The 17,664-nt window shown below is 41.8% G+C and overlaps 1 protein-coding gene across 1 annotated transcript; it reads left to right on the top strand.

Annotated features, from left to right (window-relative positions):
• Nucleotides 1-730: 730 nt before the first annotated feature.
• cers2a (ceramide synthase 2a) lies at nucleotides 731-9,019 on the top strand (the record flags this gene model as incomplete). The annotated part of the gene is made up of 10 exons (XM_080530905.1): nucleotides 731-903; nucleotides 1,350-1,467; nucleotides 1,909-2,027; nucleotides 2,643-2,700; nucleotides 2,873-2,923; nucleotides 3,183-3,275; nucleotides 4,395-4,523; nucleotides 6,047-6,153; nucleotides 6,363-6,516; nucleotides 8,855-9,019. The coding sequence occupies 10 exons, from the start codon at nucleotides 731-733 to the stop codon at nucleotides 9,017-9,019; spliced, it is 1,167 nt and encodes a 388-aa protein (XP_080387031.1).
• Between the last annotated feature and the right edge of the window lie 8,645 nt (nucleotides 9,020-17,664).

Raw genomic sequence — 17,664 nt, 5'->3', positions numbered from 1 at the left:
CAATAACACAAACTTGTGTTAACGACTCTATCTGTGTCACAAGAGCTTATCTCAATGTCAGTTTATTTATGTTATTGTATTTCAGATTAGTCTTAATTATGATTGATAGGTCTTATTAAGATAAAATGGTCCAGATTGTTCACATTCAGCTGTCCAATGTCAGGAACTCTTATAGTTTGGGTCTGCATCATGCTGTGTATTCATCTTTGTTTAAATATGCGCTAATACACAAGCAATAGAGATCAGTGCCAGTGTTTTATTTTATATTTGCAGTGAGGTCCGATTTGGTCAGTGTCTCTTGCAGGATGTTTGCATCAGTGCATCTTTAGGGAAATATGATCGCACCTGCACACGCAACCATTTATCAACATGGAATACTCACCTGACAAAGATTCAAAGAGTCCTCTTAGTTCTCAGTCACACGTTACAATATTAAGTTACAGTATACATGTATAGTAACTTTACAATATTGATTTAGTAATACTGTAACACTGTGCATAAGAGATTGCATTATTTTCTTTTTTTTTACTAGAAACGCTCACCTTACACAGTTACTACACAGGTACAGGGGCAACTTAATTCTCATGGACATCATTTTGGTATTTAGTCAGAATGTCACTGATTTCTCTCTTCTTTTCTCTTTTTGTCTCTTTCTCTCCTCTTCTCTTTCTCTCTCTCTCCTCTTCTCTTTCTCTCTCTCTCTCCCTTCTTTCTCCTGTCTCTCTACAGGATGTTGACGTGGCTGAGTGAGCTGGTATGGCAGGACAGTCTTTGGTTCCCTGCTGGACTAGGTTGGGCTGACCTAGAGGATAAGGATGGAAAAGTCTACGCCAAAGGAAGTGATCTCTGGGTCATCTTCCCTATCTCACTCTGCTTCCTGGTTATCCGACAGATATTTGAAAGGTCAGTAAAACCGCCTCCAGACCGTCTCTCCCCCCCTATCCCAAATCTACCCTACTGTTTGAGCCTCTACCCTCTATGCACTTCTGGAGATCTGGGAAGACTGCAGAGGTGGAAGCATCCCTCGTCACCTGGGATCAGTAGATCTCCCAATGTTCCTCTAGCTTGATGTTTGTTTTTATTTTTCTCTAGGTCAAATCTTGTTTGCTTGATGGTGTAGCCCTAATGAGGACTGTTCATACTGTTGGGGCTTTTAAAGCAGGCCTTATGACATATGTATCGGCTGGCCTGCCCTTCCTCCTAGAATAAATGTTTTATTTTAGTGCATTTTATTTATGCACTTTAAGATTTATTCTTGTATATATCGCTTTATAAATGTAAATCACTGCCTGCTGTTGGATGACAATAGTTCCAGTAACAGGTGATCTGCCTCCCTCTACCCTCATCAGGGCGGTGGCCAGTCCTCTCGCTGCTCTACTGGGGGTGAGGGAGAAGGTGCGTGTCAGAGCAGCTCATAACCCCACATTGGACTCCTATTTCTGCAACGCGTCAAAGCACCCCTCACAGGTAGGTAATCACACACACACACACACACACACACACACACACACACACACACACACACACTGTAATGCTACATACCACAACCCCAAACGAGAAACTCCTCTAATCCCACATGTGGGTCACACCAGGAGGAGGCTGGTGGAGGCAGAAATCGGAGGATGGGCTCATTGTGAATGCATGGAGCCCGTCCTCTGACTTTTACCTCCACCAGCCTCCCCGTAGTGTGGGTAATTTGCAATTCTGGTGACCATTATTTGACCAAGAGTTTGGCTAAAACAAACACCACACCAATGCAAATCACTGTACAATCCCAACACCACATCGCCCACTTCGTATTCATTTTGTATTTAAAGTACTACACCCTCTCTCATGGTGTGTCTAAAGTACTACACCCCCTCTCATTGTGTATTTAAGGTCTACACCCCCTCTCATCCTTGTTTCTAGAGCACCATAGAGGGTTTAAGTAAACAGTCGGGTTGCTCAGTACGGCAGGTCCAGCGATGGTTCAGACGGAGGAGAAACCAGGACCGACCCAGCCAGCTCAAAAAGTTCCGGGAAGCCAGGTAACCTCAGCAGCCAAATGCCTGAACCAGCAACACCAGATGTGCTGTTTAGAACATGATCACAGATGACTACACCACACTTCCTGGTAACCGGTATCAAATGAAATGAAATCAAAGTTTATTTCTCATATGCACAGGATACAGATGTAAACACTACAATGAACTAAGAAACTAGTTTGAACTAAGCAACCCCTCAACAGTGTAATGTAAATAGAATGAATTAATGAGAATAATAATAAACACAATAGGCAATAAGGCACAGTAAAGCCATTATGGATTAGAATCAGGGCTGCACCTGCCCTCATACTGTATAATTCGGCTGTACCAAAACAACCCCTATTTATGATGGGGGGGGGGGGGGGGCTTCTAGAGGCACTGTACTGTACATTTTATGTTTGGTGTTGTTACTGTAAAACTGTCTTACAGTGTTTTGATGTGAGTTTTAATATTCATCTGAACTACATACAGCCTGTTGTATCTGATGCTTTACTTTGTTTGGAAGCAGCCCATGTCTGTAGTCTGTTTGTTGTGCGTAGATGTGACATCATTGTGTGCTGTGTGAAATTGTGTTGTCTTAAAGTGTGGTCTCTGAGGTTGCTGTGCGTTCTCTTACAGTTGGAGATTTACCTTTTACCTTCTTGCTTTCTTTGCTGGCCTGGCTGTCCTCGTTGATGTGAGTACAATGTTATTACAATTTCTTTATTTTATTTTAATGTTTATGTCCAAAAAGTCCTTCACTTGTTGGTTTTGTTCAGTTTTATATCTTGTAGCGAGAGCCATTTTTGTGCTTTGTGTTGTGGTTGAGAGTCCCGTCCTCACTAGTGTGTCAATCTGTCTGTTCCCAGAAACCTTGGTTCTATGATATGAAGGAGATGTGGAATGGCTTCCCTAAACTGGTATGTCCAATCTGTGACCTTAACTGACATAACTGATCAGCTGTCTGAATGTTGACCTAAGTCCTTAAAAATCACACCATGCGCCCAGCCCTTTTACCTGAAGTGTGTACACTTCTCGGTCACAGACATATTGGACTATATCAGTGCATGAACAGGTTTTTCTGCTGGTCATTTATTTGTTTAGAAAATGTACAAACTGTCAGACTGAAGTCCTTGACAGCTCAACACACCTTTTCTTTGTCCGCCTCCACTCCTACAGCCACTGCTGCCTTCCCAGTACTGGTACTACATGATCGAGCTGGGCTTCTACATCTCACTTCTCTTCAGTGTGGCTTCCGACGTGAAGCGCAAAGTAAGTGCGCAAGACAACCTCTCTGGATATATTCCAATGACCAATCCAATGATCTAGCATACCGCCTGCAGAAGAGTGAGGTAATGAGAATAAGAGGGAGGACTCCCTCCGCTCCAGCCAACAGACTCACCACTTCACAGCAGATCATGTAGGGCCCTTTGTCTGGCTCCTTATTGTACTATATGTGCTTTAGCTTTAGCTAATCTCTAGTTATAGTTGTCTCACTGTAGTCAGGTATACCTAGTCACGGGAGTTGGCTTCAGCACATAGCCTACAGTATAGAGTAAGGTGTGGTCCTTAGTCCACCGTTAAAAGTATGGGTTACTTCTGTTTCCAGCCATTTCCACTTTCCCTTTCCCCATCCCTGTTGTGTTGTGTGTCTATGGCCGGAGAATTAATGTGTGTGTCCAGGGCCTCTGTGGGTTAATATGTGACAGCAGAGATGAGGCTAAGTAACGCACAGGAGACAGATTGCCCGTGGTGTTCTCTAGCCCCAGTTTCCAGCCTGCATACCCAAATGAAAGGTGGCAGCTCTTCAAGCCAGTCAACAGACTGGTCTGAAATCCAGTTCTGTTTGTTCGGTTGATTTGACAGACACAAGGAATTAAAGGAGCTGATCCATAACAATGGATTTCGAGCTGTATTAGACCTCCACATTGTTAACTGGTAGGATTTTTTTATTTTTATTATTGGCCTGTTGCTCTCCTTTTAGTTCTGGAGTGTCTTTTTTGTTTGTTGTAAAACCACTCTAGTGCACTCGCACTGAATCACTAATTTGTAAGATCAATCAACACACACACACACACACACACACACACACACACACACACACACACACACACACACACACACACACACACACACACACAATTACCAATTCCTGCCACTGGATCAATAAGTGGGTGTTACTTAGTCCTGAGATGTCTCACTGGTCATTTGAAATAATATTTGTTTTAGCTATATACCATGTCATAACTGTTCAGAACAACACATCCTTAAAACCTTGCGAATCATGTAATGCCCCTTGATGACACAGTCTCAAGTATCCATCAGAGTTTGTGGTAGATCTATGCATGTTGCACAACTCATCACCTCTCTCTCTCTCGCTCTCTCTCTCAGGATTTCAAGGAACAGATAGTCCACCATGTGGCAACTATCATGCTGATCAGTTTCTCATGGTTAGTCAACTACATCCGAGCCGGGACTTTGATCATGTTGGTACACGACGCCTCTGACTACCTACTGGAGGTACGCCACCCCCACCCAGTTACCTCACACACACGCTCACAATACTACACAGTGTGAAGCTAAAAAGTAAGAGGGCTTTTATTTATTTATTTTTTATTTATTTAATTTTTTAATCAGATGATAAACTATGGAGGATCATTTGAAGCCTTAGTCCATTCTATATACTGAACCTCAGGGAATCTTTTGAAGTCTCTATGGTCGGTGTTAGGCATCTAATTTCAGAAGCCATCTAGAGGAGAGTATGGGAAACAATAACAGACTATAATCAGAGAAAGATATGCAAAGAAAGAGGTTCAACTCTGCCCCGGGTGAAATGTGATTCTCTGCCAGACACAGCTGTGTGTTTTTTGACTGGAAGGCACTGGGACAGCGTCCCATTTGGTTAACAAAAACAATAATAACATTGGGCGTAGTCATGCCACCTGCACTTTAACGATGCCTAAGTTGTTAAGAGGTTAAAGAGGCGTAAACATGGGGTATTCTGTGACCTGATTGGTAACCACCAAAACTCTAACAGTGGTGGGGATCTCTATCCTCGACCTGATCACCTGGATGACGATGAGGATGATGTCTTAAATCTCACGCCTCTGCAAAGTCTCTAAAATAACAGAAACTGTTGCTAAACACCCCATAGGGCCATCTCCCAACTCATTACTGCATATGACTCCGTACCCTAGAGATGACCTTTGGGGAGAGTGTTACATTGATTCTGACATGATTGGGTATTTGCACATGGAGCCCATGCCACCTGTTTTCTGTGATCACTATGGAGACTGGGAGAATCAGGAAGAAATCACCACTGAAGAAAGCTGTACGAAGAGGAAGTGAAAGTTGTCAGGAAGTGACAGTTGAGCGAATTCAGGTGCAAAACAGCAGCTGTAGTCTCTGTATCCAGAAGTCTGTATCCTTACTTTTGATTAATTTAAATTTATTGGGAAAAGTGTGTGGACATTCTACATTTTGAGTAGGACAAAGGAAAAACCCCTACAGGTGTGAGTTGGCGAGCATATCATGTCACTAGTTTTGACAAAAAAAAAATATTGTAGTTGTGCCTGTTTGCACATGTGCATTCTGTCGACCGTTGATGAATATTCATATTTCTCTCATCTCGGTGCTCACTGTTGCCCTGGCGTTCTCATGAATATTCATAGCCCACCCTTTCCCATTCCCATTAAAAATGAGCCAACATCTATATATAAGAGGGGCGGCAGGTAGCCTATGGGTTAGAAAGGCCAGCCAGCAATTGGTAGGTCACTAGGTCGATCCCCACCCCAGGAGGGAGCCAGATGTGACTGGAGGGTTGCTGGCATCATATCTAAGGTGCTGTTGTGCCCTTGAGCAAGGCACTTAACCCCTAACTGCTCCAGGGGCACTGAAGATGGCAGACCCTGTGGGGGAGACGTGTGCACAAACTACATTTCGTGTGCTCTGTTCAATGACAATAACATTTAAACTTAATCTCCTAATGTATTAAAGGTCTTTGGTGTAAGAATACCTCTCTTTCTCTGTGTGCCTCCTTCTAGTCAGCCAAGATGTTCAACTACGCTGGTTGGAGAAACACCTGCAACTACATCTTCATCCTGTTTGCAGCTGTCTTCATCGGCACACGCCTCGTGATCTTGCCCTTCTGGTGAGAGATTTGCATTTTATAAAGTGCCTAACCTCATTGCTATAGCCAACTCCTATTGCTGCTGACTACACACAAACAAGTACCCACTTCAGTGGGAAAATGTGCTGTCATCTATCAATGGTACAGGATATTAGTTATTTTGTCCCAGCTGGATATATACCAGCTATAACCCTGACCGGAGGCCCTAATCTGTCATCTTGTACCCCCAGGATCATACATACTACGTGGGTGTACCCTGTGACCATCTACCCCCCATTCTTTGGCTACTACTTCTTCAATGGGCTGCTGTTCGTGCTGCAGTGTCTGCACATCTTCTGGGCAGGCCTGATCCTGCGCATGGCCATCAAGTTTCTGCCTGGAAAGGTGCGAATGGGCTCCCGCCAAACACTCTAGGCTCAATTCAAACTGACCCCTATACCAATGCCACTGCTGTAGAAATGAGTAGATAGGTATAAGCAATATGGTAATTCTTCCATCCCCTAGACTAGGTACAATTTCCACCTATTGCCATACCTATCCAAGCCTTTCAGATCTACAGAAGTGTCTATGGGGTAACTGTTAAGGGCTTTTTAACTCTGAATATTTGGCAAATAATATATAATAATCATCATCATCATCATAATAATATATGCCATTTAGCTGACATTTTTATCCAAAGTGACATACATTGCTGTGAGTGCATACAGTTTTCAGTATATATGGTCCCAGCGAGAATCAAACTTACAACCTAAGCACAAGGGACCAAATGTGACAGGGCACGGTTAAAAAGTCCTCAACTAGGGCAAAACCTTTTTTCTGTTTTTTTCCGGATTATGAAAGGGTAGATTGTAAGCTTTAAAATGATGTGTCATACATTGAAATCTGAAACAAGTTGAAGAAGTCATGGATAGGTTAATGGTGATACCCCCTGAACCACCGTACTGAGATATCTAGCCTCAAACTTCTTCAGAGACGTTTTTCACAGAGGTAATGGGTGGGAACAATAGCTGATTAACTCCACCCTAATCACTCCCTCAAGACAACCACACCCTCAAGACAACCACTCCCCCATTACACTACCTGTCATTACCTACCTGTCATCTGTCAGTGGGGTTGTCAGCTAACCCTCAGGAAGCAAAATTGCAGGGCTGACACGTTTAAATAGCTAAATAATAATAATAATAATAATAATAATAATTCAAGATTCATGATTCATCATCATTTTATTGCCATGTGTGCCAAAAGTTTATTACGTCCCATTACAAGTACAAGAGAGTAAAATCCATGGCAATGGAAAAAATTAGGCAAGATACAATTGAGCAATACAATAATAGAATTCTAAAAAATAATAATGTTGTCCGTGTGCATGCATTTATCATTATAGTCCATAAAGCATCTAGTGGGACTTCGGCGTAGTTCCTTCCCATCCCATCTGGGCATCAAAGCTGTAATAAAAAAAGAAGACAGTACATTTCAAATGATTGCCCACTGTTACCAACACCACTTTTACGAAATAGCCTACTACTATCTTCATAAAATAGAATAGCTTATACAATGACAATGACAAATACCTGAAGTGCTGGTGACTCATCAAGGTCTCATCTCTCAGAACCTCTCACCTCCTCATTCTGTAACACAAATTTCAGGCACCAGATGACCAATCAAAATATAATGTAATATAATGCAATATAAGGCTCTCAGGCATTCTGTACTTTCAAATATGTATTCTCCTTGAGCAGTCAATATCAACTATCAGCTATTTCGCTAGCAAAAACGAAAGCTAACTTATTTGCGAAACAGCGCCCCCGCCACCACGTCGGCGCAGTGCCGCAATTGCAGTTAGAAATGACAACAACGGCGCTATCTACGGTACCTTACTCACAAAACAACAAATAACTGTTTGGCTATCCTAAGTAAACAACACAAAATCCTAGTATACAACACATTGTATAAAACTTACCCAAGAACACAGCAGAAGGTCTGTCTGTAGACGACTGTCCCATGAAAGTGAACTGATGTGGAGATCAATGTCTGAAATCCTGTTGTCTTCTTGTCATCGTCAGATTCGGAGTTCGGAGTTCCCGTTATGTATAGTCCAGTATGAAGGAGTTCATTAATTGCCCACTGTCGATATTTCTAGCGGCTTCATAAATTCGGTTTATAGCATTAGCTAGAGCATCCGCATCCATCTTGTAAATTTGTCAACAGGTCCAGGTGGCTACTTAAATACGGCTGGAGTGGGCGTGGCTACACACACTGCCACAATATTACGAATAATACCCCCCACCCGACTTTGCTAACTAAATGTAGGTATTTAGTGAATGTAAAACTGTTGGATATGACATCGAGTGGGTTCTTCATCGCTTCGTTTGTCGTCCTATGCCAAAAACCGGAAAAGAAATTTTTTCACAACAAGACTTGTTTGGCTCGATTGTGAGGTTTCACAATTGCCGAGATGGGGACCTATTAATCAAACCTTATCACAAATGTTCTTTACCTCAATGCTCTACATCATCTAACTGTACCTATACATCTATACTTATAATTTCATAACTGTACATATGCTTTTTTGTTTACACTATCACGCCCCTGCACTATACTGTATGTCTATATCATGTTTTGCTCTATATCACTATTATTTGTACTTGGCTAGATGCTGAACTGCATTTTTTGTCTGGTACTGAAAATAAAGTTTAATCTAATCTAATCACTTTCACATCAGGAGATTGTTGAGGACGAGAGGAGTGACCGGGAGGAAACCGAGTCAGAGGAGGAGGACGAGGAGCATGAGAAGAGAGACAGGAGTAAAAACGGCTATGTGCAGAACGGCCACACTGCCCTCAACAACAACCACCACCACCACCACCACCACAGCAAAACGGAGTGATGGGTTACAAAGAGGACAAGGAGGACTAGGTGTCTAGAACAGGAAAGAGCGGCTCTCTCTAACATGAAGCTTGGACCAGTAGGCATAAGAGGGGAAGAACGGACGCTGTACCGGGGAGGTGTGACACACACACACACACACACACACACACACACACAAAATAGAGAGAGAGCTGAATAATACACTGTACACACACAAATAACACTAACCACACTCTCTCACACTTGGACCTAACCTTTACACTCCTTAAGATGCCGTCTGGTCTACTGTGGATGGTTCCACTGCTCTGCTAGATAAACACTAAACTAAAAGAAGGAGGGGAGTGCAGGTCAGGAAAGTCAGCCATGGAGCCTAACACATGCTCAAGGCCTGTGTGAGTACTGTATGGTGTGAGCTATCCAGTGCCTTAGCAACAAAACTGTTAATTTCCCGTACTATTGTATCTCCTCTCCTCCTCCTGTTTCTTCCTGCTCTCTAGGTTCTTATAAAGTCAAAAAGTCAATCATTCACTTAGGTGCCTGCCCGCAGCTTTCCATACGCCGTAAATGAAAGCGAAAAAATAACTATTGTCGTTCGCAAGGGGCATTCTCTGCCTGCATGCTTGGTTAAGTAACGCTCGAGTATTTATGCTTAAACTTGAACTTGACTGTTATATTAAAAACTAAAGAAGAAAAAAAAAACGCTGCTGACCTCCCGTCCCAAATAATGTGCTAGCGACTGTTTTCCGTTAACATGCACCACACCAAGGTCAAAGACCACACTGAGGTCAACGGCATGCCGTGTGCCAACACTTCTTACACCGCCGAGAGAGATGAGGTGCTCTCAACGACCACAGCTCGGTACAGGTCAGTGAAAGGCCTTGTCTCGTTCTCTGCACTCGCAGTCACACCATCTCTAATGTGTGTGATTCTCTGAGGGTGTGATTTCACATTTTATCAAGCCTTGACTGCAGAACATGGAAATGAGTCACTGTGAAGTGTGGGTGTACTCAGACTGCGGCCGATCGTGTGGGGAAATGGGACAGGGCATAAGTGGTTAAATCACCATGTCCAAATATTAGCACGCTAAGCACACTGTAGCTGTAACAGCACATGTATAAGTACTGACATGCCTGTTCACATGGAACTATGTTTTGCACCTGCCATTTTGTCTTCGGACTGTAGATCAGTCATTACTATTGTTGTTGCCATTCTAACTCAACTCAGAATGTGCCAGTGTTGTTACTTAAGTCTTTGTTAAAGTTTTGTTTAAAAAGAATATGGCAGTTAATAATTGCATTATTTTAACTGTTAAAAAGAAAAAAGAAGACAAAAGCTATAGAGAGGTCAAGTTGCATCGTGTGCATATCTGCATTGGTTGTTGACCGTCTTAAAATGCAATGTCTCTTGGGAGAGCATGAATCATTTTGAAATAATTTTAAATGTTTGTTTTTCTGTTTAAAACAATTCATTATTTTGGAGTTTAATATCAAATTTTTTATTTTATTTTATACATTTTTTTAGAAGATAAATGGTCCAACTTGACCCCTATCCAGTCTGATACCAAATTCAACTGGACTGGAGGATTCTTTCATTCATTCTTTCTAACCAGTATTTAGTACCCATTCGTCCAAAGATGCACTTTATGGGTTTCAGATATGTGTCAGCGTAGGCAGAATATATATGGCCAAATCCTGGTATGATGATAAATGTTTTGACCACATCTTTATTTGATAGGTGAGTTGGATTATGATTTGTTTCATATTTATTTCATTTCATTTCATCAAGTGCAAAAGAGTCCCTGTCCATTTCTTTGTACATGTTTTGGTCCCGTTCATTTAAATAAATGAGATTAAGTGAATAATAAAACGGGACACCAAAGTTTGTTTTACGTGTTGTTTTATTTTTATTAGTTTTCTTCTTCGTAAGTGCCTTATCTGTTACAGTGTGGTAATATCTCACCATGTTTAATACTGTAACTCTCTCCCAATGATCCATATCTTGTCACCATAATATGGTCTCTCATTCTGTCCTCAAGCATTCTTCTGTCTCCCATGCTCTTTTTAATTTCTTCACCTCCACTATTATGAAACACTTGGGGTGCTTCAATAGTCTGAAGAGGCTTCCTCTCCTTGTCTCATCGCCTGCATAATATATGTGAAGGTCAAAGCAGTGTGGCGCACACCGATTAGACCTCCACTTCTATTGGTCTCTCATATCAGTGCAGGTAGAGTGAAGGAGACAAGGAAAGGACGACACTTTAGACTATTGAGACGCAGTGTTACTTCCCCCTGCAGTGCTGCACCATGTCCATAGTTCTCTTACGTCCTTATGTCACATGCTAGACCAATCCCCTGCTGTGTGTCACTCATGCCCCCCCCCCAGCTTTGGCCTCATTACAGTGTTTTTATGTTGTATTTTGTCATGTTGCTAAGATATAAGATAAAGATTATTGTGGATAAAGTTGTCTCCTCTGTGAATTCTTGAATGTTAGCAGTATAGGATGCAATAATTTGCCTTCCGTGAATTACGGTAGGCCTGTTTTTTTGTTTAGCCACATCAAATTCAATGTAATCGTGAGAGACAAGGAATTCTAACGGGTTGATGTGGGTGTAGTTGTACAGTACTCTATGCTGAGGACCAAATAAAGTACACAGAGAAAGACAAAAAACAATAAAGTCTTTGTTACAAGACGGCACACCACTGAATGGTCCTGTTTGTTCAATTGCAAATTCTTCATGCAAATTGAGCAGTGTTACTTTCTCCCTCATTTGTTCTAGAGCGGCCAGCATGGGTGGGATTTGTTTGTGTGTGTGTGTGCATGCGCGCGGGGAGGGGGGTCACAGGTCACATTAATCACACTGAGTTGCCTTCTCCATGTCTCTGTTGGCAGATGCAGTTAACACTGATCTTGTCTTCCTAATCCATTATCAGAGTACATTTCAGCCATTTGTAATGAACAAGGAAACACTACTAAGGGTTGAGGATCCTCAAACGAGAATGAATGTGTGAGAGCCTTTGGTCATTCTAAAATAACATGATCTAAGGTTTCCACTACTATTGAAGGGGGGTGACTAACTGTCTCTCTTTGTGGATGCTCCAGTAGTCAGAGGTTTATAGTATGAGGTCTTTCACATAAAAGGTGAAAGATAATTTGAGTTCCTACTGAAATCCCAAAAGCTTTCCCCCCTAGCCCCCCCATACCTCTACTGGACCCAGCCCCCCCCCCCCACCCCCAACAACTTCTAACAAAGTCAAAGATTGTCAGCAGTTGAGTGACAATTAATGGCATATACTCCCAGGCGATGGTGGTTGATGTACCCACTGAACAATATCGTTTATTTTCTTATTTCATATCCATCAATGAAACTAGATAAAAGTCAATTGTGTCAATGAGTTTCTTCCCCGCACCCCTTTTCCCCTGCTTCTCTTACTTGGCTGCAGTCAAAAGGCCTCCTCTGTTAATTGCACAGGACTGGGATCACTTTACTCCAGCACCCTCAGCTCAGCCTCTGCTCTGTTCCTTTTGCGACTGGAACCCTAAGTAAAGCAATCTCCATTTTAAATTTAAGGGGTCAATTTCCTCCTAGCCCTGCCTTTGCCTTTGGTTCCACAATGTAATTGGTAATGTGTATCATCTTTCTATCTGGCACTCGTAGTTTCTTGCTCCTCCTCAATCATTGCTTTCATCATCATCAAGCTTCTTTACGTACCTCATTAGTTCCCCTTTCAGCGTTTGGTGAAGAAGAGGCTCATTGACATCCTGGTGTCCTTGGGTTATTGACGTGTTGAGTTTAGCAGGTGACTGGGACTAAGGTCCTTTTGACAGGAGAACAAAGGGTAGGGGTGTTTGATTCACATGTGAACTGTGTGGACTGTTATTCAATTCCTGCTAAACTATTAATAAAGGCTTTAGACCCGGGGGAGGTTGTGTGTGCGCATGGATTGGCTGCATGTGTGTGTGTGTGTGTGTGTGTTTGTGTGTTTGTGCGTGTGTTTGTGTTCCTCTGATGATGAGGGGAACAGTGATGAGTTTGGTAATAGAGGACTGTATTGTATAACATAAGGCAATAGAGAACTGAAAAGGGGAGTGCAGTCAGAGGGATCCTGGTTGGAGTCTTGGAGGTTTTCACTCTGTGGACAGGTGGGGGAAAGTTCTGTGAAACAACATGGAGCTGAAAGGCCTGTTTCATTTAGTCATACTGAATTAATGAAGAATGGTGAGTCTCAAATTATCAATGTTTGAATGAATGATACGCCATACTGAAATATCTGTTATCTGTCCGTTTAATTAATTGTCGCTGTTTTATCTGATGGCAGACTGGGAGATGATATGTCAAAAACTGTGGTGATGATCGAATGTATTTTACAGGGGAAAAGTTTAAAGATGTGTATAATCCTCACTTGTTCTCTGTTTTTACTGTTTGAACTCCCATGGCTGCTCTACCTCTTATCCTCATTGTCTTTTCATTTTCTCTCTCTGTATTAGTTTCCCTGTAAAAGTGCATGGTATTGCATCTGTGTATGAAATGTGTGTATATAAATAAAGTTTGATTTGATTTGTTACAATAGACAATAGACATCACATTGATTTTATGTTCAGTTGGGTGATATCATAATGTTAAAGCATTTGTTCTACTTTCCTTGATAAGATTGCTTAATTCATGGACATTTAGCATGTAACTTAATCCGCACGAGATGCAAGACGGTAAAAAAAACATTTGGGGAAGTCCAAGTGGATGTACAAAATACAACTTTCCATATACAGTTATATTTTGAATCTATTCAACCTCTGTCACCGCAGCAAGACATTTTTAGTTGTTGTTGCTGTGCTTCTCATCATAGAGCATGTGTTCTATGTGTTCTGTGTTCATCACATAGCCTGAATGTATGTTTGTTGTTGCCTCTTCTACAGGACAGAAAACCCTCTGGGCCGGGACATCGATGAGGTGTTCACTCTTAAAGGGGCAATCTGGAATTGGTACATCCAAAACCCAAAATATAAGCTTGTTTTACTGGAAACAATCACTGATTAGCTTCAAAACATGGTTACAACTATCATTTTGATCTCATGGATGGTTAGTAGTAGCATCCATAGATCCCTCTATGAGTTTGAGAGTGGTTGCATTTATCCAGCCCCATCCCTCAGCTGTTTGTGTAACAACTGTGGCAGGGAGCTTTGTTGCTGTTTGAATCTCAGATTGCCCCTTTAACATGATGACAAGAATGAGCTTGGATCCGTAAGCCATATCTTGACTTTGGACTACAATACTTCCATGACACGACGTTGCCTCCTCGAGAAGCTGAAAAGTGATACTATCATACTACAGAGCCGACCTGAGCTGAGCCCAGCTGAGCTGTAGCCTTTTGTCCAGGCCTGGTTATGCATCCACCACAGTTGCTGTAACAGTGCAGGAAAGGACAATGTGAAGAGAAAATATCTGAGCCAGCACTGTAGCCTACTATTCGGGTCAACCCTGTGGTGTGTGAAGCTCCAAGTGTGTCTTGTTCTAAGCTGTCTGTCTGCTCCACTGACCCTCAACCCCCCACTCTCCACATGGACAAGCCTGTCCCTCCTGTAACCACGCTGGATGTGGACGTGGACCTGGGCTTTGCCCTCTTCTTCTTCTTCCTCCTCTGCTTCTTCCTGGTGGTCACGGTGGTGCGCTGCGCCCAGACGGTGGTGGATCCCTACAGCGCCATGTCAGCCTCCACCTATCAGGAGGAGCAGATCAACATCAACTGACATAGCCGCCCCACCAATGATAACCTGGTGTCCTGGTGGGGCTTGTGATATGCATAAAGAGATCACCCATACAATTAGAATTACTGAAGAGGGATTTCATAGAAGGGCCCTTAAAAGCAAAAGATACAATAAATGAAAGGTATGTTCACTAATTTAGGCATGATCTTAGGTAAAAATGGGGATGCTGAAATTATTCTATGCTAATAATGTAGCTTAAAGTTTACACAAAACAGTCTCTTGCGAGGGAAATGCTATGCTCTTGACTGCCAGCTGATTGGCTGAATTAGCAACAACAACTGATATGAGTTGTTAAATTGTTCATTTGTATATATATATATATATGTTTTGTAAATAAAGTATTTAGCATGAGTAGCCTACATGAGTGCAACATACTGCTGTCTTTTAGTGATTTCTGTCTGCAACATACGTGAAAAGAAAGACAAACTGCCATTTTGAAAGGTGTATTAGAGGGAAATGTAAAGTGAATATTAGGGTTCTTTTTTTTCTTACTGACAGTAAGACATTTTTGAAGTGCTGTTCAAGGAATATAAAGAAGGTAACCATGTTTTATTTGCCAATGTTGTATATTTGTTTAGATACTCCACTCAGGAATATGCAGGAGAAGAAAAAGGCTGTCCAAACTCACTGATGCTTTGCTCAAGAGGTTCTTTTATTGAATTTTAAAACATGCACTAGGAGTCTAGTACCATCGAAACAAGCAATTTTGGTTGGACCCTCTCTTGCCCCGGGACCCTCTATCATCTGTTGCTAGCAATAGCCCCAACAGAGACCCTGAGCTCCAGGAGATTTACACCCATCCTAAGGAGAGTCTTGACCCATGGCCTCGAACCATACTGTTCAACATTCACACAGAATGCTTATGCAATTGAGCGTGTACAAATCCCATAGGCTGGACAGCAGTTCTTTGTCTCTGAAAACTATACAAACTCATGTATGTGAACTTTATATTTTGAAGACTGTACCCTATACTGCCGACCGGTCGCATTAAACTACCAAAGAGATATCTGAGTCTGTCGTTTGTCATATGTACAGTGGGGGAAATAAGTATTGAACACATGGGGGAAATAAGTATTGAACACATCAACATTTTGTCCAGTAAATGTATTTCCAATGAGTCTATTCAAGTGAAATTTGCACCAGACTTTGGTATTAACTCAAACAATCCAGACAAAAAATCTAAACATTAAAGTCCATATGTAAATAAAGTTATGTGTAATAAAGTGGAATGAAACAGGAAAAAAGTATTGAACACACTAAGAAAAAGCAGTACACCACAGGAAAGGGTTAGGGTTAGGGTTAGCTGAAAACCATGAAAACCTAATTAGGAGGCAACTCTACCTCCAATCAGTGCTAATTAATGTCAGCTGGGTTAGAATATATTGATGGACTATAAAAGGTTTTTCTTTTTGTTGCCAAGGTGCCACACAACAAACATCTAATGATGGGTAAAAGCAAAGAGCTGTCTCAAGACCTTCGCAACCAGATTGTTGCAAAACATTAAAATGAAATTGGCTACAGACGTATTTCACAAATTCTGAATCTTCCAGTAAGTACCATTGGGGGCATTATCCATAAGTGGAAGCAACATCACTCCACCATCAACCGGCCACGCACAGGAGCTCCTCGCAACATTTCTGATCAGGGAGTCAGAAGGATACTTAGAAGAGTAGCCAAAGAGCCAAGGACCACTAGGAAAGAGCTCCAGAAAGACTGGCAGGTCTAACTGTGACAGAAAGGATAGTAGGCAATGCACTCCACCGACATGGCCTCTGTGCACGCTCAGCCCACTACACTACTGAAAAAAAGACATGTTGAAGCTTGTTTAAGGTCAAACAACATTTGGACAAGCCAGTGAACTACTGGGAGCATGTACTCTGGTCAGATGAGACCAACATTTTACTTTTTGGCTGTCACACAACACACCATGTTTGGAAGAGAAATGGCACCGCACATCACCCGAATAACACTATACCAACAGTGAAGTTTGGAGGTGGAAGTATCATGGTGTGGGGCTGTCTCTCCTCTCGTGGTACTGGCAGACTTCATATCATTGAAGGAACAATGAATGGAGCCATGTACAGAGAGATTCTTGAGATGAAACTGCTGCCATCCACCAGGATGCTGAGGATGAGATGTGGGTGGACCCTCCAGCAGGACAATGATCTAAAGCATACAGCAAAGGAAACTCGCAATTGGTTTCAGAGAAAGAAAATCAACTTGTTGGAATGGCCCAACTGACTTAAACCGACTTAAACCCAATTGAACATTTGTGGAAGCATCTGAAGATCCAGATTCACAAGAGGCCCCCCCGCAATCTTCAAGACATAAAGACAATCTAGAGTAATGGTAGAGGCATGTAGAGTGTAGAGGAATGGGCCAAAATCGCGAAATCACAGGTGATTAGTTACTTCATACAGAAAGCGCCTTGAAGCTGTCATTACAAACAAAGGCTTCTCCACTAAGTATTGAATTAATTTCAGTTAGTGTGTTCAATACTTTTTTCCTGTTTCATTCCACTTTATTACACACAACTTTATTTACATATGGACTTTAATGTTTAGATTTTTTGTCTGGATTGTTTGAGTTAATACCAAAGTCTGGTGCAAATTTCACTTGAATAGACTCATTGGAAATAGGCTACATTTACTGGACAAAATGTTGACGTGTTCAATACTTATTTCCCCCACTGTATCTTCAAGACCATCACTTCTTATAAAATCCCTACAATATGATATGATGAAAATATACTACACCAATCAATCATCAATCAATGTGGTATTTCTGCAGACACCACTCCCCCCAGCAGATAATTGACAGAACAACTCAGAATATAAGTTAACCCTTATATACAGTATATCCCTTTCGGGAGAAAAAAAACAACTCAAATTGGTGGCCCTAAT

The sequence above is a fragment of the Nansenia antarctica genome, assembly GCF_963989245.1.
Source record: "Nansenia antarctica genome assembly, chromosome: 5".
NCBI lineage: Eukaryota > Metazoa > Chordata > Actinopteri > Argentiniformes > Microstomatidae > Nansenia > Nansenia antarctica.
The sequence above is the reverse complement of the archived record's forward strand: the minus strand, read 5'-3'. Positions and strand labels throughout refer to the sequence as shown.